Here is a 27025-nt window from a genome sequence, read left to right on the forward strand (position 1 = left end):
GATTCGAAGACAAGGCCTCATGACACATAAACTCTAAATGAGTTTAGAGTTTATAAGAGACTTATAGTTTGGGTTTTAGATATATATATTGATTTAGGTGTAGACTCAACCATAATTTTCTCATAGTTGGTGATCTAGTCAACTATGATTAATACAAGTCAATTAGATGTTAGGACCTTGTGAGCTAGAAGGGGAGTTGAATAACTCAATTCACTCAGATTAGATCTTTTTGATGAAACTTTTTGTGAACTAGCCACTCTATGACCACAACGCTAACTCAAATGATTTACTTAGTATCTGCCTTCTTGAGGGCACTAATCCAAGGATCCACTATCAGCTCACCACTTCCACTAATTCTTCTCTTTCTTGGACAAATCTTGAAGGTAGAGAAATCCTCTTACAGCAGGATTACAGTTTTATACGAATAATAAAAAACTACATCTTGATGGATTTGCTTCTTCTTCTTCTAGAAATTGCTCCAAGTTATGTAGTTGAACACCTGATGGATTCTTCAGCACTGTAGCAAGAGAACTTAGAGCAAAATGGCATGAACAGTGTCCATCAACGACTAACTCTCACCATTTAAACATGTTAATTTCTCTTGAGATCAGTCGACTGATTTTCTCATACCAGTCGACTAATTTAGTCAGTGACAAATAACGACCTCTGAAACTTCTAAAATCATGTTTGATTTTGTCGAATTTTAAATGTCAATCGACTGATTTTATGCATCAGTCGACTGTTATGGATAAATAGAGTCATCAGTCAAATTGATTTTCTTCTATTTGTTTCTGAAACAACATCAGTCAACTGATGTGAATAATCAGTCGAGTTGATTCTATTCTGTTTGCTTTCAAAACAGTATCAATTGACTGATGTGAAGAATTAGTCGAGTCGATTCTATTTTGTTTGCTCTCGAAACAAAATCAATTGATTGATGTGAAAGATTAGTCGAGTTGATTCTAAAATACATTCGACTGACATGAATATCAGTCGACTTGAATTTTGAATCTGGCTAAAAAACTTAGTATCAGTCGACTGATATTGCCTTCAGTCGACTGACACCAATATCAGTCGATTGGATATTATAAGCAGTCGATTGATAGAGATTTTTATTACATTTATTTAAGTTACCTTCCGTGCATCTAATCTGTGATGCGCTCGTTCTTTCCTCTCTTGCCAAGAGTCTGGTCATCGACTTTCTTGGACTTCATTTGCCTTACATCCAGTCTTTTGACTTGTAAGGGCTTTTTCTCACCAAAAGTTCGCTTCTCGATTTTCTTGGACTTCCTTTTACCTCATATCCGATCTTCTTATCTATAAGGACTTTCCTGCACACTTGATGCACAAGTGAGATTTTTATATTGTGTTCTAAGCTTTACTAACGTCAATCATTAAAATTATAACTCATGAGCATGATTGCATCAATAATCTCTCCTTTTTGATGTTTGCAACACGAAAGTTTTAGAGCACAGTTATCTCCTTCTTTGACAAATATCAAAATATGAGGACAATATAAGAGGGAGAAGATAAAACATAATGAGGGTCACCTCCCCCTAAAATAAGGCACACATAATGAGCACGCGAAAGAAAAGTGCACATAGCACACACACAACAACCAAGACAACGAAGATGGAATATGTATCCAAAAATTTAGGGAAGCATGGAGGCAATACACAAACACACAAGTCAAATACAACCACACATTAGAGAAAAGGGTTAAGATCTAGATTAAAAAATGGAATGATCACATTCACGTCAAAAGTTATCACACACATAGAAGCACTCAGAAGGTGCTAAAATAAAATGCATAGTATAAATGTGCATATAACAATACAAACACCCTAGAGTGAAAGACGAAAGCCTAATCAAAGTCCATATCCGGAGGAGCACGACTGACAGATGCCCCACCGAAAGTAGAAGACGACGGAGGAGGATGACCTGACATCCATGACTGAAACATCCCGGTCAGATATGCAACAGACACATCAATGGAGTTAAAACGACCACCAAGCTCAAGGCGTAGTTCCTCAACCCGAGTGTCGAGGGACTCAATAGATGCCTCCAAGTAATTGTCCTGATCCACCAAGAACTCATCATCGTCAGGGGCATCTCGTGGTGGCAAAGGCGGTGCTCCCTCAAGCTCCTCACCATCAAGCTCGTCAGCATGATCATCATGATTGTCATTCCACTCCATGGTATGAAAATCCTCCCTTATCCTAGCTAGGGAGAAATTGCGTAGTCCAATCCGATCGTAATCAATAAGGGCTTTTATGTTCGTCCTGTTCCTAGTCACATCAATGCCTAAAGATGCAAACCATGCAGTAATGAGATGAGGGAAAGACATGTGGATCTTCTTCTGAATGAGTTTGGTAAAATGCACAATGCAATGAAACATATTGAGACTAATATCGACATCTAACCTATGACGAAATGCATATAAAAGAAATAGATGACTGAGCCTCATGAAAGCTAGACCACGCATGACAATAGGGAGTACACATCCGATGATGACCTTATAAAGGACATTATCGAGAGCCGAGAGACCCTGAGTAGAGAAAATTTTCTTATTCAGTGGTTGAGCTCGATGAAAAAAAATACTCAAACATATGATCCATGGTTAGATGATCAAAAGGCTTCAAAAGAGGCTTGTAAAGAGTTGGATAAAATACAAAGTCGTTGTCAGCCGGATGAAAACCTAAAAAGGAATGCCAAATGATCGGAGAGAAATCAAGTTCATGTTTGGCCACATGAGATCAATACAAGGGAGGGTCATCACTGACACAACGGAGGTTATCATAGAACTCAACAATCAGATCTAAATGCATGGGACTGTCACAAAATATGATTATTTCTAAATGATAATGCGTGACAATATCCATGACATCAGGACACTACTCACGAAAAAATTTATCATGCAAATAACAAGCAGAGATGATTTTGAACGAACTAGGTCGTTCACTAGGGCCCTTGCCCTTAGAGGAGGTCCTAGAAGGACCTTGACTCACTTCAACATGTCTATGTTTATGTGTATATGAATGAATGAATGCATCAACAATATTGGATTAGAGATAAAAACAACATGGAAATGTGGAAGGAGAGTAGGGTTAGGATTTTACTGAGGGGCCATTGTCGTCATGTATACGAGTTTGGAGCTGGAGTGTCTGCCAACGACAATGGTTAATGCAATCCTAAAGATGGAAAATGAGGGTTAAAGGCACTAGAATCTCGTTGACCATGAATCAACAAAGGAACAAGGGTAGGGTTTGCCGGGTAACAGCGTACGGAATGTCCAAGAGATTGTCGACGTGAAGGAGGCTGGAGGACGATCATTGGAAAGGAAATGGGAGAGGCGATGTCGAAGCTTGGTCGGAAGAATGAGAACGAAAAGGAGAACAATTGACTCGTAGCGGAAAAAGTTACGAGATTAGGGTTTAGGTTGAATCGCGATGGCATCGAGCATTTTAAAACTCGCACTGGGTGTTAAGTCAGTCGATTGATTTAGACAATCAGTCGATTGTATCAAACCATAATCGACTATAAGTTAGCCCAGTCGAATTAATTTGTTTCTATGTCTAACGTTTCCACCAACCAGTCGACTGCAATGAAACCCAGTCGAGTCAATTTGCTACTGTGCCGAATGTTTTAACTAACTAGTCAACTAGAATGAAATCCAATCGAGTCAATTTGCTACTGTGCTGAATGTTTTAACCAACTAGTCGACTAGAATGAAATTCAATCGAGTCAATTTGTTACTGTGTCGAACGTTTTAACCAACCAGTCAACTGGAAGGAAATCTAGTCGAGTCAATTTGTCACTGTGCTGAACTTTTTAATCAACTAGTCGATTGGAATAAATTCCAATCGAATCAATTCGCTACTGTGTCGAAAGTTTTAGCAAACCAGTTAACTAGTATTCTTAAACAGTCGATTGGTATTCGTTCAATCGACTGATTACTAATATCAGTCGACTGAATGTCTAAAGATTAGTTGTTCCATATGAAATTTAGGATTGTAGGATTTTCAGTAAGGTGTAAATATATATTCTTAGTGACGTATCATTAGGTTGTTAGTCCTAATCAAGATATCGGGTTGATTAATTAGCATTGGAATGTCCAACTATGATCTTTGAACCAAATACACATTAATTTTGTATCGGTCTTTCTTATATTTGGTCAAATGAATGATTCCTTAAAAGTTTTGCCATTTAGCCCAAAGTAATATATCATAACAATCATTATGAACCAAATAGATAATCCTAGCATCTCATCCCATCTAGATTGCACAATACACAAACAAGGTATTTCCTAAGTGTGTGAGAGATGCATTCTAGTTTAGGTTCTATAGTGATCATGGAGGAGTGGTTGATTAGGCAATGGAACACATTCCCAATTCTCATCTTAAGTAGCTAAATTCGGCTTCGAAAAGTAGTTTAGTAAAAATATCAACTAGGTTTGATTTTGATTCAACATAATTAAGTCCAATATCACCCTAGTTACATGATCTCGTATGAAATAATTTACTTCAATGTGTTTTATTCTAGAATGATGAACTGGATTTTTAGTCAAATTTATAGTGCTTACGTTATCACAAAGAACTTGAACATTTCTATAGGTAAGTTCATAATCTGTTAGAGTGTGAGTCATCCATAATAGTTGTGAAACGCATTCACCTATAGCGATAAATTCAACTTTAGTTGTTGAGAGTGCTACACAATGTTATTTTCTACTGATCTAGCTTATTAGAGACGATCCAAGAAACTGACATCCTCCACTAGTTCTTTTGTGATCCAATTTGCAGCCGGCATAATCGGAATCAGAATAGCCCACAAGATCAAAAGTTTCAATTTGAGGATACCATAGTCCGACATCCTGTGTTCGTTTCAAGTATCGTAGAATTCTTTTAACTGTACTAAAATGCGACTCCATAGAACAAGATTGATATCTTGTGCACATACCTACCACAAATAAAATATCAGGTCTACTAGCCATAAGATAAAGAAGACTACCTATGAAACTACGATACAATTTTGGATCAACGTTTTTTCCTTCTGGATCACTATCTAATTTTATGTTGGTGGCCATAGGGGTAGATATTTCCTTGGCGTTTCCATTCCAAATTTCTTGAAGATTTCTTTTGCATATTTAGATTGATGAACGTATATACCTTCCCTAGTTTTCTTGATTTGTAAATCCAAGAAGAAGGTCAGCTCACCAACCAAAGTCATTTCTATAAGGACCTTGTGAAGCTAGAAGGGGGGTTGAATAGTTTCTCTTCGAACTTTCATCGATAAAGGAAAGATTTTCTTCACTCCCTCACAACTCTAGAATGCTAACAAGAGTATTTTACTTGGTATCTGCCTCCTTGAAGCGATTAATCTAAGGATCTTCACTCAGCCACTCTTCCACTATTCCTCTCCTTCTCGGTTAAAACACCGAAGGCGAAGAAACCTTCTTACACCAAGTTACACAAATCAAGTACAAAAATGAATAAGAAGAAAAGAGATGATTACAATATAGAGAGCTTCTTCTTCTTCACAAAATTGCTCCAAGCTTTAGGGTTGAACACCAGGTGGTTGCTTGATCACTAGAGCACAAGAGCTTGGAGTTTGAATGAGGGTCAGTGCCTCTTCCATGAAGTGCACTCACCTCTTATACCAGTTTAATTTTTAAGTCACCAATCGACTGGATTTACCACTTCAGTCGACTGGTATGGTCAAACTGATGCGTGTTCCGCAAGTATACGGAATATTGCAATTCAAATTCACAAAATAGTTTATCTTGTTTAATAATTGACAAGTCCCTTGAAACTTTGTAGGCATCCACCATAGATGACCACAATAAATCTCTAGGAAAGGATTTCAAGGCATACCTGATGATATCTCTATGTTCTAACCTTTCTCTGATGGCATGAAGTCCATTTAGCAGTTCTTTGAACCTTCCGTGAAGTTGACTCACGGTTTCACCTTCTTTCATCATGAAATTCTGCATTTGGTTGATGAGAATGTCCCTTTTTTGCAACTCTAGAATCCTTGGTGCCCTTGTTAAGTTCAATCAACGTATCCCACAGATCCTTCACACTTTTGGATGGACCGACTTTAATCCACTACTTAGAGCTCAGTCCACATTACAAGGTAACCACCGCTTTAACATTTGCTTGTGACTTCCATTTTTGTTCAGTGGGCGATCGTGTGGATTCTAATACTCTTCCATTTTCATCTGTTGGTTTGGAGAAGCCCTCAGTTATGGAGAACCACATATCTATTTCAGTTCTCAGATAATATTCCATGCGGCTCTTCCAGTATGCGAAATTGCTTCCCTCAAAGTATGGTGGCCGTGTAGTATTATAACCTTCATTCAACGATATTTTGTTGTTCTAAGCTTGACTCCTTTGGATGTGAGTCCTCCAAAGCAACCTTGCTTTGATATCACTTGTTAGGACCTTGTGAGTTAGAAGGGAGGGTTGAATAGCTCAATTCGCTCACATTAGATCTTTGTCGATGAAACTTCTTGCCAACTAACCACTCTATGACCACAACACTAACTCAAATGATTTACTTACACTACAACAAAAACAGTCATAGACATCGGTGGAAAACCGATGTCTATGAGAAAATCGACTGATGTCTATGAAGGCGTTGTAAAAGGTCTGACATTTTAGACATCGGTTTGTAACCGATGTAATACAACTCAACGACATCGGTTTGTAACTGATGTAATATCACTCAACGACATCGGTTTCACAATGGTGTATGACAACCCTAGATTTGCAACGGTTTTCGACCGATGTCACGAGTAGGGTTGCAAATTAGAATTTATAGATTTTATCGAAAACCCACAATTAATGCAAATAAATGAAGTATAGGGGCCTCGAGTCGTATTTTTCCAAGGACTAGTAGAAAATCGCCTAATTTGAGCTTTCGATGTCGTTCTTTTTGGGTTTTCTAATAAAAATGGGGGTTTTGGTGTTTTGCAATGAAATGTAAATGAAAATCAGTAAATAAATGAAAATGCTAAAAATAAAACCCTAAAGCAAGCTAAACCTATCATCAAAACCATGAAACATACAATTAAAGCATGAAATGCAAACAAAGCAATTTAGCTAGCAATATAATCCCTACTCAAACCAACCTACCTAGTAAACTGATACATAAAGAACACAATGGCATGGAACAGTGCTGTTGGGCACGAAACAGTAATGAGCAGGTTATCAGTGGCTAAGTTTTTGTGGCTAAATTTGAACAAAAAGTTAACACAAAGCCAAGCAATTCTTAAAGCAAATCTAAATTCAAACAAAACTGATCATTAACCACATAACCAAGTTAACAATATTTCTAAGAAATGAAGTTCAGAAACGAAATTGACAGAAACAAAACTACAGGCAAAAACAGGGATAAAACGGCAGCTCGGATTCTTCCCTCAACTGATTTCTTCTTGCCGTCACACAAGAACCGATCAAGAGACCAGAAATCCCAGATTAGCTTCTCACGAACCAAGCTTGAACTGCTTTGATTCAACTCCTGATCGATGCAGCTCTGAAACCCTCAGAAACACGCCGAACAGAGCCGAAACAAAGATTTAAGGTTCCAGCTGAAAATCCCTTGAATCGCTTGCACATTGAAGTTCAGGAACCATCAAAAACCTTCGGAGAACCCCTCTTAATATTCTTGAATGCTCCGGTGGATTAAATCCAAGGAAACCGGCTGGAATTTGTGGCGAAACGGACTCCTCCGGCGAAACCCCCACCGGACGAAATCACCATCAATTTCTGCCAAACTAGGGTCGTGGTTGCTCTCTGGAATCCGATAATCGAATTGGGATGAAGAAATCCGAGCTTCCGATGAAAAAAAATTGAGAAAAACGAAGAAAACGAAGGAAGACGGCGCTGCTACAGTACCCGTGCTACAGTAACCGCGATTTTCAGCACTGTAGCTTTCTCTTTAAAGCTAGGGTACTGTAGCAGTGGGTTCGGTTAGCCTGACTTGAGTCTGAGTTAGCCCGTTTCCACCAAATTCACTCAATTTAGCTCCAAATTGGCTCCGGTTCGCATGGGTTCCATCCTAATCGAACTTGAGTCTTGATTCATGAAGTTGGATCGATCAATTGGGTCAATCTTGGCTCGATTCAATCATGGTTGAGCTCGATCTTGGTTCAATTTGAGCCCTACAACCAATTAAACTCAATTAATGCAAAATTCACCATTAAATCATGAAAATTTTAATCAAGCCTCAAATTATGCAATATACCACAAATATAATCAAATTAAATCATTAAGCAATTTATTTTCATGAAAGAACCCAAAATTGAATCGATAAAGTATATAAAAATCCTAACTCATCAATAAAGACCGATTTTCTTGTAGTGTTAGTATCCACCTCCTTGAGGTGACTAATCTAAGGATCCACTCTCAGCTCACAACTTTCACTAAATCTTCTCCTTCTCGGACAAATCCCGAAGGTAGAAAAACCCTCTTATAGCAGGATTATAATTTTTTAAGAACAATTAAAAACAACAAAGAAGAAGAAGAAGAAATTTTACAATGATCTTGATGGATTTGCTTTTTCTTATTTTAGAAATTGCTCCAAGTTATGTAGTGGAACACCAGATGGATTCTTCAGCACTGTAGCAAGAGAACTTGAAGTAAAATGACATGAACAGTGTCCATCAACAACTAACTCTCACCATTTAAACATGTTTAGTTTCTCTTGAGATCAGTCGATTGATTTTCTCATACCAGTAGACTAATTTGGTCATCGATAAATAACGACTTCTGAACCTTTTGAAATCGTGTCTGATTTTATCGAATTTCAAATGTCAATCGACTGATTTTATGTATCAGTCGACTATTATGGATAAATCGAGTCACCAGTTGAATTAATTTTCTTCTGTTTACTTCTGAAACAGCATCAACCAACTGATGTGAATAATCAGTCGAGTCGATTCTATTCTGTTTGCTTCTAAAATAGAATCAGTCAATTGACGTAAAGAATCAATCGAGTCGATTCTATTAAATTTGCTTTCGAAATAGCGTTAGTCGATTGATGTGAAGAATCAGTCGAGTCGATTCTATTCTGTTTACTCCCGAAACAGAATTAGTCGACTGATGTAAAGGACCAGTTGAGTCGATTCTAAAATACATTCGACTGACATGAATATCAATCGACTGAAATTTTAAATCTGGCTAAAAAACTTAGTATCAGTCGACTGATGCCCATATCAGTCGATTGGATATTATAATCAGTCGACTGATGGAGGTTTTTACTGCATTCATCTAAGTTACCTTTCGCGTATCTAATCTGTGATGCGCTCGTTCTTTCCTTTATTGTCAAGAGTTTGATCGTTGATCTTCTTGGATTTTATTTGTCTTACATCCAACCTTCTGACTTGTAAGGACTTTCTCTCGTCAAGAGTTCGCTTCTCGACTTTCTTGGACTTCCTTTTGCCTCACATCATGTCTTTTTACTTGTAAGGACTTTTTTGCATACTTGATGCACAAGTGAGATTTTTATATTGTGCTCTAAGCTTTATTAATGTCAATCATTAAAATTATAACTCATAGGCATGATTGCATCAACATTGGATTGTTGAGTTGATAATGTAGTTGGCTAGGATGTTCTACTTAGAAACAAAGGTTTATGTTTGGAGTGTAGTTGACTGAATGTAAATTTAGTCCACTAGTATAAATTAAGTCAACTAGGTAGTCGCTGAAGGTCTATCTCGTGAAAAATGGTTGCTCTCTATCTAGGAGTTGACTAAAATAGTCAAATAGATAATCAATCGGATTGTTGATTATAGATAAAACAAAATTGTTGGTAGAGGAAGACAACAACCATCATATGACATATGTGATAATGTAGATTAGTCAATTGGAATCAAGTTTATATGGCTTGTTGTTAGATAAAATAATTAATTGGAATTAGGTTGAGTCGACTATGTTAATATAGTCATGCCCTAAGCATGTAGCTTGCATGTGATTTTGATATTTTGTTAAAGTTTAAGTTAGAGTGATAGTTATGATTTTACATGTGCGTCAAAGTCACTAATGAACTCAACCTTATTATATTTACTTAATAATAACACATATTTTTGGGGTTCTTATGATTCAGACCTTATTCAAATTTTCTCAATTTATCTTATATAATCATTAGTAAGTTTTTGAATCTGAATCTTGTACAATTATTAATAAATTTTGATCAAAATTTATTGATGAATTTAGTTTTATCAGATTCAATCTAGACTAGGACTAATGTATTATTGGAACTCTCTTGAATATAACCATACCTTTTCAATCTTGGTTCCATACTCTTTTTATTTTGTTGTGAGTTTCTGAAACAAATTAAGCGTTATGTAGTTTTATCACATACTCACTGATGCACTTAGGCTTTCATATTCACTTAACAACAATGTCAGTGCATTCTTGTATTCTCACAATTTTGACCATATTTATTTTTTAAAATTTAGATCCTGTTCTACGATCAAAATTCATTAATAAACTTAAGTTTATCGAATTTAATCTAAACCAATATCAATATATTTTTTGAACCTCTTTTAAATATAATCATGTTCTCAAATCTTAGTTTCATATGCTATTTAACTTAACCATAAGTTTCTAAAAAAAAAAAAATTCAACCTTATTTGAAGATAAAAAGTTATTTTTTTAGTTAGCTCTAAGTATTAAATTTATGTCAATTAATCTTGAGGTAATCGATTTGATCCCACAGAAATTTTTTATCAAATATAAAGATAAATCGAGAAGTATTCACAACGAGTGACCCTTCAGTCAAACGTTCTTAGGTCAATTACTCATTAAGAGAAATTTATTCGTTAATTTTTCAAAATTATGATTGATGTCTGAGAGATGATTTATTGCTGCACCGTAGCCTTGGGCAAAAACAAAAAAACGTAGTTATTCAATCCTATAGAATGCGATCTATTTTTTTTTAGATTTCAAATTTGTTTCAATGGCTTAGGTGGGTCAAGGGAACGCGTGAGTTCAAACTTCAGCAAAAAGGTAGAATCTACGTCTCCAACGATCTCACATGGTCGATCTCATAATCATCTATAAAGAGGTAAATCGAAAAGTTGCAATTGAATGTGTGAGATTAACGTGCTCAGATGGAGGGGATTTTAGAAAAAAATACGTAATTTGATAAATTTAAAAGCATGATATGCGTAAAATGCCATAAAATATAATAGTAAATAACAAATACATATATAACTATTTAATAATATGCTATATAACATATAACAATTTATAATTATGTGTAATATATAGAATAAGTCTCCCACTCCTTCCCTTCCCCAGCCGCGCTAGGAGACTAGGGTTTAAAACCACGAGCATTGGGTGAGACAGGGCTTGGGAATGGCGGAGAGATCGACGCAGTGGCTTCTGATTGGAACGGGCACCCTCCTTGGCTCCTTCTGCACCTTCGCGCTTCTTAGGATTCTTTCTAGGTGTGTTTGAGCATTCTTTCGTCGTTGTGAATGCCCGCTACTAGCTGTTTTTTTTATATAAAGTCTACTCCTTTGAGTTTTGTTTTATTTAATCTATATTATTTGGCATGATCATGCCATATCAGTGTCTTTTATCTTTGAAAATATTTTTTTTCTTCAATAGTTCCGTTGTTGGTTGTGCAGAAAGGAGGAGAAACAGAAAGGTCGATCTTCTTCCCAATTTAACGCACAAAATGGCATGATCGGTGAGTTTATTTTGATGTGGTCCCAATTATAAGTTTTGGTCGCTTTTACTACTATATTCACAATGCTATTCAGATCATATTTCTTGTTTATAGTCGACATAGCAAGGCACATAATAGTGATGCCAAACGGGTAACTTTAATTTTGGCATGATTTAAGTAAGTAACTTTGTCAAATAGAAACAGACTGAACATGACTGATCGGGTAAGCAAATACTTTAAACCCACCAATTTAGGTGAAAGTTCACTCCTGACAGGTGCTGTTTGCACATAACAGCCTGCTGTGGAGAGGTTTTGACTTCAGTCTGGACATGGAGCAGTGCTAATACCAAATTATCTGACATCGACCAGGTTATTCTGCTCATCTTTCCAGTATTTTTGATTAAGCTTAACTTTGCTCCATCTAGTAGAAAAAAGTAGATTAAGAAGATACATACTGAGAGAAGATTAAGCTTGGCTTTGCTCTGTCTGAGAAAAGTAGATTAAGAAGATAGATATGAGAAGATAGATAATTGGGAAGATTGATAGTATAATTTTTTTCCTTTGTCTTATATCTTCCCAGCCAATTAATTTTAACTATTGTCTTAACTATTGCCACTTGGGTGGCTGGTCTTCTCACTAACACTGCATACTTTGTCTTAGAGAAAAAAGTAGCAAGGTCACACTGCTCACAAAAGTGCAATTTCTAACTTGATGACTTGAGAGCTGGGGTAACATGTCACAATGACATTGGATAGTGGTACTTATGAGCATCATGATAAATTTTCCATCTCTTTCATTAGATTTCCTTATTTTCTCTCATTAATCAATCTCCCTTTCATTAATTTTGTCTTCCTTCTTTCTAATTGTCATTCTATCATTAAATTCTTTATGGCTACTCCCATACACCCTCTAAGAATACATAGTCGGGGTGGTTGACATTGCGAGTGGCTTGTGCAAGAAGCTTGGTTGCGGTGGCTGATGCTTCATATGACTAGCTGTGAGACAAGTCATGGAGGTTGACTCATAAGTGCATAACACTCGACACTTTGAGTGGCCTATGCAAAAGGCTTGGTCATGACGATCGACACCTTGTGTGGTTAGTTAGTGGACTAAATATGTGATGGTCAATGCTGCTTAGGCTCACTTGTGGATGAAGTCCTCATCGATTGCCACTTCAAGTTACTCATGAATTCCACACTATTGAAGCCTTGTGTGAAAAGGCCAATGTGCAAGTGAAGTCGTGATTGGTTGATGCCAAGGTTTAAAATTTCAAGCATACCGAAGTTTTAGTTCCGGACCAGAACGATACGGTGCTATATTATGCCGTACCGATATGGTTTCAATATTTTTTTTTTAATTTTTAAATATAAGTGTATATTAAGTAAAAATTATTTTTATTAATATTTAATTATTATATATTCTCATTACTGATGTTATATTTTAGGTGTTGAGTTCATATTTTAATGTTTTCTTATTAGATAATGCCTATTAAAATTTTGCAACAGCTACATAAAGGTATAAATTTAAAAATTATTTAAAAAAATAAGTAATTCTCAAAATTCAAACTAAATCTAAAATTATAAAATTATTTGAAATGCTTAAAGATAATTATAAAATTATTTAAAAGTCTTAAATTATTTTTTGTATGTATTTTAAAGTTTTAATTTTTTAAAATTTGTTTGAAATGTTTAAGAATTATATTTTAGAAAATTTTTAGATTATTTTAAATTCATATTCAATTTTCAACATATATTAAAGTTTTAATTTATTTTATAAAATATTTTATTAATTTTAAAAATTATCGTAAAAATTAAAATAATTCATAATATTTTGTTACTATTATTAATAATATATTATGCTTATAACTATTATAAATAATTAACAACTATATAATAGTTTTGTAATTAATAGTTTATTTATAATAAAACAGACCTATTTTAAAAATAAAAATTTAACTTAAAAAAATCGTGGTAGCAGTCGCAAGTGTTGCAACCCGACGGAGGCCGTCGTGGGGTCGCGATACCCGCTGTGCCTCGGAGGAGGGCCGTTGCGGACACCCAACGCGCCCAGGTGGAGGGTAGTTGCGGGGCCGCACCACCTTTCGTGCCGTGGAGGAGGGCTACCGCGAGTTACAACAACCTCAACGCCTGCACAGAGGGCAGCCTCTGCCCCCTGGCGGAGGGCAACTACGGTGTCTTGGCACCCTTCGCGCCCTCGCTGAGGGCCGCCGCGTGGTCGCGACATCTTTTGCGCCCCCGCTAAGGGCCATCCTGGGGTCATGACACTCTCCATGCCCTAGATGAAGGCTGTCGTGGGGTTGCGGTACTCTCTGGGCCCTCGCTGAGGGTTGTCGTGGGGTCATGACAACACTCTGCGCCCCCATTGAGGGCTATTGCGGGGCCACGACACCCTCTGCAATCTTGCGAGGCCGCCATGACCTCACGGTGGCGGTGCTGGTATGATGTTGTTGCTGGTCGGCGGACGGAAAAGTAAATTCCGCCTGTGCTGATCTACATGACATGAAATTTAAATCCATGGTTGATGCCTCGTATGATTCTATCCGATAAAGTTCTCATGGTCGATGCCTCGGATGCTTAGTGCACGAACAAAGGCCTTAACGATCAATGCCATTCGCGACCCACTTGACTAATCGATCGTGGTGGTTAATGCTAGACACAACCAACTTGCGGACCATGTCCATGACAATTGACATTATGTGTGTGGTTTAGGACTGTTGCAACGTGTGCATATTGTAGCATGTTTGTGACACTGCCATTGTACAAAGAGGGAATGCATTTCATGTGTAGAAGCATGTTTTTTTAGCATCCATTCTCTAACTGTATAAACATCAATAGGAGGAAACTAAATCATTCTTCCCTTGTGGAAGTCACACAATTCTTTGCTTGACTTTTATGTCATCCACACTATTTTAATTCTTGTTATAATGTGGATGTACTAGTATTTGATTAGGGATGAACTAGTGCACCCATACATCATTATAGTTGGCAATTGACAATAGTGGCATGTAGAGAGAGGGTGTCTCGGGTTGGAGATTACTTGTTATATAGATCTAATCCTAGGTTATATTTACAAAAATTAACTTTTAATCTTGGTTGATAAATTAGATCTAATTAAGTAGAGATTAGTTAGGAAGTAAATTTTTAATCATTCAACTCATTTTAGAATAAAAAAGATTCTCAATCTGTTAAAATGTTATAACTCTTGTAAATTTTAAAATTATTTCTACTCTAAATTAATTTTTACCACCCTTCTAAAATAATTTAGGCTCTTAATTTTTACCACCCTTTTAATTAATTTTCAATTTGAGCTCTTAAATTTTAATTATCCAAATCAATCCTTTATTTCATAATTATTCTATAAATTAACACATTAATTTATTTCAACTGAATTATCAATTAATTAAAATAAATAACTATTAGTTAATTGATTAAGATAGTTTTTTAATTATTTAATAATCCTTCTCTTTGATTAGGTTAGTTAACTTTCAATTATTCAATAATCCTTCTCTATATTGCAGATAATGATAGTGTCCTTAAGTGATTAAACTCTTTAATCCCATATTTTATCGATTTAAGTATATAAGTTCTATTTGACCTTTAGGCTTTAGGTGTCAAGACTATTGACTACTTAGGAAGTTGTAGTTTCTAGAAAATGTCTTTTATGGTACAATTATCATGCAATATAGTTTCCTAATTATCTATATCACAATATCCCAAAATTTATATTTATTAGGACATGTCCAAGTTTACTATCAATTACTCACTAAACTCCACAAAGCATGCAAATGCTCAACAATATGCAACCTTCTAAGGTTGTAACCCACAAGCATTAAAACAATTTATCCTCCTATGAGATGCCATTAACAGGGTAAGGTTGCGTACAATAGACTCTTCCTTGGGATCCCGGGAGTTTCGTGCATCGGGCTACCCTTTATGGGATGCCATTAGCATAGTTATTAAAGACGCTTGCCTATTTGCACCTAGGCGCAGCCAAGCGAGCCTCTTGTGCCTGGTAGTGACCCAGGCGCACCGCTTGAAAGAAGTCTGCTTCAGCGCGCGCTTTGTGAGAGGAGACAGGTGCGATTTTTCTCGCTTCATTGAAGCGAGATGTACAGATGCAAATTATTTAGTATTTGATGATGATAATTTGACTTGGAGTGAAGTTGCATGAGCTTCTAGAGTTGGTGAAGATGCCTATAGTTTTAGATCTCAAGCTTCATCTTCTTCAACAGAAGTAAGGGCAACAACATCAAAAAAACTAAGAGAAGATCTTCTACAAGTCAACTTATTGATTAAGAGGAGGAAGAAATTGATATTGAGGAAATTGATGAAGATTCAGCTAGCTATAAATCTAAAACATCTGGCGATGTTGATAATGATATGATTGAGGAAGATGATGAAGATTTTGATGATTTAGATATTTGAAATTTTTTTCTTTAATTTGAATTATGCGTATAACGTATTTATTTGCTAGTGAATTTTATATTTACATTATTGTTTAATATTTTATGGACTATAGTTTTGTTAATAAAGGGGAGCCTTGGCGCAACGGTAAAGTTGCCGTCGTGTGACTTAGAGGTGGAGGTCACGGGTTTGAGTCTCGGAAATAGCATCTTGCAAAGCAAGATAAGGCTGTGTACAATTGGCCATTCCCCGAGATCTTACATTGGTGGGAGTTTCGTGCACCGAGTTATTTTTTTAATAGTTTTGTTAGTGAAATATTTTGGTAGAAATTCCCTATATATGTTTGAATTGTAAAAATTTATACCCAGAGTGCTTTATTTCGGTAAGGCATGCATCTCACCTTGGGCCATGCGGCTCGGGCCCCATGACACCTATAAGCTTTTGGACATCTCACACCTTAAATAACTATGATCATTAGTAATTTCAAGTTTAAAGAATAGTTAGGAAGAGATGGTCAATCCAATATTGGTTAATAGCTTCACAAAGGGCTCGTTGGTAGATGCCCAAAGAAGTGATAGCTAGAACGCGTTCATCTAGCTTAAATAGAGGCATGTGTAGGGATTGTGTTGTCGGGTAACCTTTTCTCACAAATATCAATCCTCAACCAATTCTCAACCAATTGATTGCTTGAGGCAACCACTTGACACTCTTTTGGGGAGGGAGTGATGACGACAACAAAAGCTTTCTAGGTGAGGATGACCTTTTCTCATGATCATCGTTGCAGCTGAAGTCAGAATGTGTTGGCAACAACTAAGGCTACTGAATCTCACAGGGAGGAAGAAGTTTATATGAGTGGTAAATTGATCCTCTTGATTGCGTGATTGAGAATGGGCTTGGTCACATGGTCACATGGGGGATGGGTTGTTGATCGAGTCACCAAGCTCGTGAGAAGGGAAGAATGATGTTTTTGGGTGATCGATGGAGATGAAGCAAGGGTAGGGAGAAGAGGCTAGGGATTTAACTGGCAATTTTGCCAAAAAACCTTAAGCTTTTACAATTTCCAACTAGGCCTTTGCCTTTTTTTCCTCTCAAAATAGGTGTTACATCATTGTCTTGACCTGCTTAGATAGATAAGAGAATTGACCTATTAGCTTGCTATGTCCAACCATTGGCATAATATGCTTCAGCTTCACTTAATAATACCTATCTCATCTAATTTTATAAAGCTCCTCTATTAGCCTACAACTCGCTGTATGGGCACTAAAATGGAGTGTTATGATCTCCCTCCACTTAAGGCTTCATGTCCTGACAACGCCCAAATGCTCAAGTCATAGCCCCTCGGTCTACTTTGATATCAATTGTCACCACTTGTTTGGATGAATTAACTATTAACTTGAAAGCCTAACAACTAGTCCACAATGCTTAAACCTAAATTAACAGTTGCTAATTCATTAAGCTTACAAAGTTCCTCTATTAGCATATGGCTCATTCAGTGAGGTTAAATTAGAGGGTTACAATATATGTGTGATAATAGCTATTATATTCTTGAACATGTATTTCCCAAATTTTCATTGGATAAATAAGGAACACTACTCATATTTTTTGCTTTTCACATCTCTTGAAACTAAAATGTCTCCAAATTTAATAATTTTCAATCTTTGCATTTAACTCTATCATCTGAGAGGTCTATTTGGCATTTAATGTTTATGTAGAATAGAGAATTACGAACTGACAGATGTAGTAAACTGTAGTAGTACTTCTATTCTTCCTAACCTCTTCTAACTTTCATGCCATCTTCACTCCATCCGCCTCCTTTTGTCTTGCTCTTCCTCTTTAGCTAGAAAGTAGTGACAACACTTCTTGCATGGTTGTAGTGAGGAGGAGCACTGATACTGGTATGGATGGATTCAAACTCTGAAATTCAGCATGTGTTGTATGGTTCTCATTTCAGCATGTTGTATTTTGTTTTTGCTTATATTCTTCTCGTGCTCCATGTGAGCAGAATGAAATTGATCAGTTTTGTTAAAGAATGAGGATTGATTGTACACACTGCACTAATAAAGTTTAGTAGAGACAAATGATGCATCCACGTATGACATTTGACTGAGACTGTTAGCTCATTCATGGACTATTCTTTGGAGATGTACTGATGCTATAATGGATAACTAAAATAGGTTTGCTTTCAGAGGTTCTTAATGCACAATTTTAGTACTCAAACCATACATTATGTCATACAGGTTAGTATAAGACTGGTTGTCATCGTGGTTTTTTTTTTTTTTTTGCATCTTTTGACCTGTATGATCTGAATTCTATAATCTATGTCATGTATTTTTTTTGCCTTCTGTAGATATTATTGTCATCACATTTTTCAATGTCAGCTAACCTTTATCCATCTTAACTTTGCGCAGATAATAAAAAAACACTTGCAGGATGCAGAACTAGCTGTCAGGATAGTCTAAAGAATTTGCATGGATTAGATTTAGAAGATGAGGTAGTATCTGAGCAATTAACAAGGTGATTACTAATTTTCTGATTCAGTCAAGAAACATATTTGCTACATATAAACTAGATCTGTGGATAACTGTGCATGGAAACTAGAAAAATTAGAAGTTTATTTTTGTCACTTTGAACGATAGGGAGTCAAGCATCTCGTACAACTATTGGTTATTTAGAAAAGGTACAATGAGTAGATAGTAAGCTACATATATGATTCACTCCTAAGTTACCTCATTTTCAGATTAGTCCTTGAACTTATGATTTCCTTAATTTGGAGCCCTAGTTCTTTTTGTTTAGACGAATCTCTTCTCTCCTAAAATATGAGAAAGAAAATATATCCACATGTCCATAATGGTGGGAAAGTTTGAGAATGATTTTATGCTTTCGGCATCTTGTCCAAAAAATATGGATTTACAATTTCTTGGTAAAGAATCAAATTGAAATCAGTATCTAAAATTAAGGAAGGACTTTGAGACAAGCAAAAATACAAGGAATGATTAAAAATGTTGCCATTTTTTGGGTTAATTGAAATTTTATAATAAAAAATATACTTTTGATTATTGTGCTAACATAGCATGACTATACTTAAAATGCTAAGATTTCTTCAAGCAATCTTAATAGATAAAAGGTGGTTTTCTTCCAAATTTATTAATTTTAACTTGCTCAGCTATTTTCCATCTTTTGCATATTGAATTGCTATAGCAAATATGAATGTTATGCTCAGATATGAAGTAACAGTAAAAATTATATCGTGTATAAATCGTTGTTACAAATTATCAAAAAGAGCATCCTTTTCTTTTGACATAAACAGAATAATACATATCAACTATCAATCTAGAATTCCTCCCATTCATTTGCTCTGCATATTTACTCTTGTTAGAACACGAAAATTATTGCAACATACCAGTGACATTCTAAGTGAGGTTCTCCTAAATAAGGTCAAACATAAGGTTTAAAAGCAAAGATTTCAAATAATGAGGTATAGAAATCAAATACAGAAGCAATTTAGATAATATGTCTCCAACAATCTTTGGTGCTGATATGGTACAAGTTTAACATAAATGATTAATAAATTTGGGCAAACAATAATAATTTCCAAAGATCAAGTAAAGAGATGTTATAATCAAGAACATAGTATCCTCAAATATATAAGGAGAATTATCCACTTTGAACAACATTTCGTACCACCTTTCTCATGCTTTTATCCAATGGCAAACCAATCACAATCCTTGCTAACAAGAGCCATAGTCAACATAAAAAAAAAACAAAAAAGAAGTATAACAGATTAAGCTATTACTCTAGATGTAGTGGCACAAATTTACCATAATTGAAAGGACAGTGATTCCCATCCTTACCTATGACAATTTGAATACCAAAAAGGTACCACTGTTGACATACATGGTCTCTTGCATTTTGTGGATGAGTGTGTGGGAATTTCTACCAGAAAGTCAAATATAATGTTAAATTAATAATAAAAAACATCAAGTTAAATAGGCATTTAAATTGAGTGATAAAGTCAAATTTATTATATAAACAGATTTTTAAGAAATTAATAAACAATGCTAAGAAAGACTGAAAGTAACCAAATGTTCAAAAGAACAGTAATCATATTCAAGAGTATAATCATGGGTCATGAATAGAAGAGTAAGGACTAATGATCATAAAGAAAATATTCATTCGTATTGCAGGTTCATATTGAATCAGTTTATTAGAATCAATCTGATAATGCATGAATCAGTTGCAAGCATGGGTATAATTTTGAAAAGGTAATCATTGTCACAATCAGTCTACTCTTGCTGTGTCATTAGTTAAGCTAACATGCTTCATTTAATCACATAATTGAAGTGTGCTCACAAATTCAGCAATAAGATTAATTCTTTTAATATATGGACAGAGGATTAGTGAAAAATCTATATTTTGATAAATTCTATGTTTTGTTTGGATAACTGGCTAATTTACTTCATTCTAACTATTAGTACTAAAATAAGGTTGGTTAAGGTACAATTTGATTGTACCAGTATATGGATGGTGCATCGTATTCTTATTTCAGTTCATTTAGGACTAGTACACAGCTGATGCATGACATATTTTCTGTTCTTTTTCTTTCTGAGTGGGATCATTTTCCTTTTTTTTTCAGGAACATCCAATTCTTTGGTTTTGAGTTTCAAAGAAAAGTATCGGATGCCTATGTTATTGTTGTTGGTCTTGGTGGAGTTGGTAGTCATGCTGCTTCCATGCTTTTGCGATCTGGTATTGGCAGGCTCCTTCTTGTGGATTTTGACCAGGTACCCCTCTCCATGTTTCTCAAAACTCCTGGTTAGGACGGCTTCAACAATCTGACACAATTGTATGCTTAAGATAGCAACTAGTGCACCTGCAAAAAGGTCCCAATCCAGAATAATAAATGAAAGATTAAGAAATATGCAGTTGATATCTTTCAAAAACTACGCTCTTTATTACCCCATTCTTTTCAGGTTTATCCAGCCTAGTCCAACTCAAAAAATTATCTCAAGTGAGAACTACCCAATTTTAAGCCAGTTAAGTGTTGGATGCCGACTTGTTTCTGGTCAGACCAGCAAAGATCACAGGCAGAACAGAAACAAAAGAATAGTTGTAAATAAAATAAAGCTGCTAGCAATATTCAGACTTCAAAATGACAGATTTGGCATTCTAGGATTGGTCAATAACATGGATGTACAAACAGGGCAACATATGATTTAAGCCATCTAGAACAACATACATTCAGCAGAAAACCCAATACAAAACAGAAATAGTCTTGGCAGAAGATCAAGTAAAAAACAAGCATGTAACTGAATTAATTTTTCTTGTTTATTGTTTTAGATAAATTAATATAACTTCCATATATTTATTTGTCTAAAGTTGTAAATTTAGTGAGATCATGAACATGCATTATCATGATAATATCTTATATATATATATATATATATATATATATATATATATATATATATATTATATATATATATATATATATATATATATAGTGGGCTTTCACATGACTACAATAATATCTAATGTTGTGTTTGGTTCATGGAATAGACAAAGAAAAGAAAAGTTATTGTCTCGAAGGTGATTATGGTTTGCACTCTAGGAAGAGGAGCATAGAGCAGTTGATAAGTCGAGAACTTTGATGACTTGTAACGAGGAGAGCTCCATTGGTGACCTAGCGAATCTGGAGTAAGCTTCACACATTCGAATGATTGAAACGATTAAGGAACTGATAAGAGGCGAACTAAAGAGTTGGAATACATAAGTGATCTATCAAGGATGGATTGATGCATTTGAAAGACTAAAGATGATGAGAGGTGGACTCTCGGACAACGTAAAGCTATGACAAATGAAGACTTGATGACTAGTGAGAGATTATGTATGAATTATAATCTCGAGTTCATGTCTTTGGCCAATATCGTGGAATGATATGGGTAGGATTAGTTACTTTGGGTTGTAAAGAGCCTTTGACTGAGGAACAACAGGTTCCTTCTTATTTTTGTTCGTAGTCTGCAGTCAAGTCCGATCTTAGAACTTCATGTCGGCTTGTGAGGTGAAAGCTTAGTATAGTCACGATTCTCGAGCAGATTGAGTCGACCGAGGGATGATTTGTTCGACTGGAGTGTTCAGTTGATTCAACTGCAAATTCGATGGATCTTGGATTTTAGTTGACTGAAATTGTACAAAAATTAGGTGCTGTAGGTCACTCTATGTAAACATTAGGCAGCATGTTTTGTGTTGTTAATTATGCGCTAAATTGTGACTGATATTTTAGCATTGTGTGGTCAAGAAAAACACAATCAAGGGTTGTCAAAAGGCTTCTTCTTCAGGGGTTGGTAAAATCTTATTATACTTTATTTCTGTCATGAATTTCCAATACATTTTTATTTATTATTATTATTTAAGAATGATTCAATCAATTCGTATCAATTTACTGAACTTTATAAGAATGTGGTGCCAAGATAGCTTATTTTTCTTGCATCCATTCAAATTCAATGATGACTAAATGATGGGAAGTACAAAATGAAAGAGAAAAAAACCTTAACTACTCATTCATCTATCCTTGAATGGGATATTGCTTAACTCCAGTTGGGCTTCCTATCTATCCTGCGTTCCTGATTCTCAGTTTATGTCAATGAAATGTCGGAATGTGATCACTCATTGCTAACTTTGTTTTAAAGTCTTTAACATAAGTTAAATGGATCCAAATGAGCTTGTTATTTGCAGACTTGTATATAGTTTAAGAGAGGGCATTGATTCATGTTACTGATTGATGATTGGGCTCATATGACTTGATTTATCTAAAAGTATATTTTCCAATGGCTTATCTAACAATCTCGCCTTTGTGTCTTAGGTGTCACTTTCATCACTAAATCGTCATGCTGTGGCCAACAGAGAGGATGTTGGAACCCCTAAGGCCCTTTGTCTGCAAAAGCATTTTGCAAGCGTATTCCCTGAGAGTCATGTGGAAGTAAAAGTTCAGATGTATGATGCATCATCTGAGGAAGAAATTCTGTCAGGCTACCCTGACTTTGTTCTTGATTGCATCGACAATATTGACACCAAGGTATTCTTTTGCAGCAAAAGGGTTAGCCTGTGAACCAATAAAGTTCACATTCATGTATCAGCACTAGATTTACTCAAATATTTGGTTCACTCCTGCTTAATCTATTTACTTTTGATGGTAGTAGTTAGTAGGATGGTTTCAGGAGTCAATGTGATGTAACAAGGTTTGATGGGAGGACTTAGGTTGGGAGGGGAGAAGTTGGGTAGCGAGTAGGGGTTTTAGCAGGTCTTATAAAAATCTACTTAATTAGAAGTAGAAGATACGAGACAAATATCTTTGGAATTAACATGGTTTCATGTCTAGGAGATTATCAACAAAACTTTATTTTTTTTAATGTGACAACTGTTGGAAAATATGCTGAATAATGAAATATTTTCCTATGATTTATACTGATTTTAGTAAAATTAATGACAGTCTCATGACATATATTGTAGTAGATATTAGAGAAAGATACACTATAATTAAGGAAATATATGGTGATGTAGTAAGGAATAAAATTTTGAGTCGTGCTAGAGTTTCAGTATTGGAGTTGAATGATACTATTTAAGGTTTTGATGTATTGTGCTGGTGGCAAATTGGAGGTTAAAGAAGGATGAACATAAAGAAGAAAAAGAAGATAAAACACCTATGTATTTATGTTCGTCATAAAATTTGTGTTTTATCTAAAATGTTAATATTCTCTTATATGGGCAGAAGTTTAAAAATTACAACGTTATTTTAATTCATCTTAACCTGTGATGTATTATGCCAAGGAATGTCGAGTGTTGTCATGACACGATTGACATGATTGACACAATGACATAGTAGACAATGCATATATCAAGTAGTATCGAGTTTTGTTAATTTATTGGAATGATAGGATTCGATTGTGCCGCTTGTCACGGTATGAGATTTCAAACAATGGATGTAGTTATTAGTGTTGGAGTTATTGGGAGAGTGCCAAATGATTTTTGTATGACTATAGATTTTTATTAAAGATTTGTTATATGCTCTTTTTATGCTAGTGGTAGATAAATGCATTTATGTTCAAAATAAATGTTTTTGTGTATTTATTTGTAGAATATATTATGTTAATTGATGAGCGTGTAAATAAATTAAATAAAAAATTTGAATTGTGAAGAACAACTTTAGAAAATTAAAGGTTGACTAAGTAAGACTATAATTGAATTGATGAAAGAAAATTTTAGTAATAAAAAGAAGATCACGACAATTGTTATCATGTTTGTGAAACCCGCAAGCTTCTTCATGTGATGCCTAGGCAAAAAAGGAAATTTTATAAGATCCTGGTACAACATGCCAATCATATGGATCAAAGTATCGGGTTGTTAGAAAGTAAGATGTAAAAGAATATTATAGGAGAGATTAGAATGCTAAGTTGGATGTTTATAGTAATTAAATTAGATAGAATAACAAATTCCAATATCCGATTGCAATTAGATGCACTCCAATTGGATGATAAATTAAAGAAAAATTTATCGAGATAATAAAGGATAGCCCGGTGCACAAAGCTCCCACCAATGCGGGTCCTAGGGAAGGGTTTTATCATATTGAGTTTATGTATGCAACCTTACCCTACATTGCAAGACGTTGTTTCTTCGACTTGAACCCGTAACGATAATGTCACACGACAACAACTTTACCATTGTGCCAAGGCTCCCTTTCTATTGAGATGATATGGTTAAAAAATTGAATTGATATAAGTGGATGATACAAGTATACAAGTATTTGACTTGACTCAACCTCATCTCATACTACCCTAATAAAAAGTGTTAATCATTGCATACCTACATAAGTATCAGTGGAAGACAGAAGGACCAATATAATGGGTTCTATATATATATATATATATATATATATATGGAAATGGTGGTAGGAAGCAATAGAAAAATAATATGCACTAAATTTAATTTTTTGCATTTTCCCAACTAAATATTATCTTATCGCTACATGTTTTATCTTTACATATTATTTCTGTGATATAGCTCTATGTACCTATCCAATAAAACATTTAAATTGACCTTCGACATTCATTGAAACTATAAATGAAAGAGACAATTGATAAATCCTCACACTTTGTTTTTGCGTTAGCTTGCTCAGTGCATAAGTAAAGACATCATAATTGCTCGTGCATGTAATATCCAAAGGAGTAAGAATCAACACAAGTAGTAGGAAATATAGGAATAACTCTGACTTTAGAAAGCACTCTGCCTCTTGAATCCCATCCCCTAGTGAAGGTTAAAGCCCCTCTTATATTCTTTGCTATAGGAATTATCAACATTCGTCTTTCCTGCAGTTAGCTTGATTTGGGCTTATCAAAACCTAGGGATAAAATAGAATTTTAATACTTATCCCTTTTGATCAATCTATCTGTCCAACTGAACAATCAAACTGATGGATATAGGAGTCCATCCACCCATCCATCTATATTTAACTTATTCATTTAAATGAACAAGTCCTAAACACCTGAAACACCTCCTAGGAAGAAAATGCACCTTTCCTCCGTAGTGGCAACAAACTTTAAGTGTAGAGGTAAAACATTTCTCTATGAGCAGTAGTCGATGATGTCTCTTGAGTAGTGAGGTTGAGAACCCAACTTTGGGCCTAGGTGCTTGACGTTCTATGTGGTGCAAGAAACAAAGCTTTTATTGCCTCCCTTCAGAGCGAGATGGAGGCCACGAGTGGCCTAGGATGCTCTTCTTGGTCTTAGGGCAATGCCTAAGATTAATGGATAAACAAGTTCTCTTGATGGAATCTTTGTATTTGTTTGACTTGAAAGATTTGGAGCACTAACTTAAGATTGCCTTCACATTTAGATTTGATAAGCTTTTATAACATAACTAGCACTTAGCATCTCAAAGATAATATGGAACAATATAGAACAATTTTGTCCTTATGCATTAGCTTTGCATGATGTTAAAGGATGAAAATTACTTTTTTCTACTCAGTAATTTGAGATTTGGTTTCTGGTTTTTTATTCTTATTAGATGGTTATGTCATCTTTCAGGTTGCTCTCCTTGCTGCTTGTGTGCGCAGAGGTTTGAAGGTTCTCTCAGCAATGGGTGCTGGTGCTAGAGCTGATCCAACGCGAATTCGTGTTGCTGACTTGAGAGAATCAATCAATGACCCATTGTCTCGAGCGGTAATAATATACTTCACATGCTTCTTCTACTTATGATTTATTTTTAGGTTTATCCATTATTATTATTTTTCACATTTGACAAAATCAAGGATTATTTCATTTGGAAGATCAAATGTCTTGGTATTATTGTCAACATGAACTTTTCTTCATGTTCAATGATGGAATAATCAATGTGAATCCATGAATTTAAGTACCAAGTCGTACCAATCAACACAGGCAAAATTTATTGTTTCACCCACCGACAGTTTCACTCACCGATAGACATTGGTAGTGGCATAGTGAGTCTTCCGCGAGTCGCAGCGACCTCGTGAGGTTTGTGGTGGCTGCAGTGACCTTGTGTTTTTTTATCTCTTTAATTTTTAATTTTAGATAAATTTTTATTTTATAAATATGTAATTCTTTTTCCCTATTAATTTTTTTCATTTTTAATTTTTTCCTCTTTCATCCATTATTGTTTTCCTCGTTAATTTTTTCCTTCCATTTATTAATTTTTCCCCATCCAATTGTCCACGATGGTAAAGAGAGAAAAAAATCTCTTTAACCTCTTTAAGGATGGAGAAAAAAAATCTTTTTCCCTTCTTTATTCGTCCACAAAGTAAATATAGAGAAAAAACTTTTAAGTGCAGGAGATAGATTATTAAGAAAGATAAAAGAAATTAAATATAATGTAATTTCTGATTTTATAAAATATACTACTACTAATGAACTAAATTA

General features: G+C 35.2%; 1 protein-coding gene across 1 annotated transcript in view; it reads left to right on the plus strand.

Moving 5' to 3' along the window:
• Positions 1-11278: 11278 nt before the first annotated feature.
• LOC141840864 (tRNA threonylcarbamoyladenosine dehydratase 2) overlaps positions 11279-27025 on the plus strand; it is a 41502-nt gene continuing 25755 nt past the window's right edge. The window contains exons 1-6 of the mRNA XM_074728950.1: positions 11279-11452; positions 11636-11697; positions 18509-18614; positions 20734-20881; positions 22960-23172; positions 26177-26311. Coding sequence (XP_074585051.1) covers positions 11361-11452; positions 11636-11697; positions 18509-18614; positions 20734-20881; positions 22960-23172; positions 26177-26311 — 756 coding nt within the window. The 5' untranslated portion in view covers positions 11279-11360. The remainder of the gene's footprint in view (positions 11453-11635; positions 11698-18508; positions 18615-20733; positions 20882-22959; positions 23173-26176; positions 26312-27025) is intronic.

Source organism: Curcuma longa, chromosome 1, assembly GCF_044706935.1.
Source record: "Curcuma longa cultivar G26 ecotype Majalengka, Jawa Barat chromosome 1, ITB_CL_G26_1.1, whole genome shotgun sequence".
Classification (NCBI taxonomy): Eukaryota; Viridiplantae; Streptophyta; class Magnoliopsida; order Zingiberales; family Zingiberaceae; genus Curcuma; species Curcuma longa.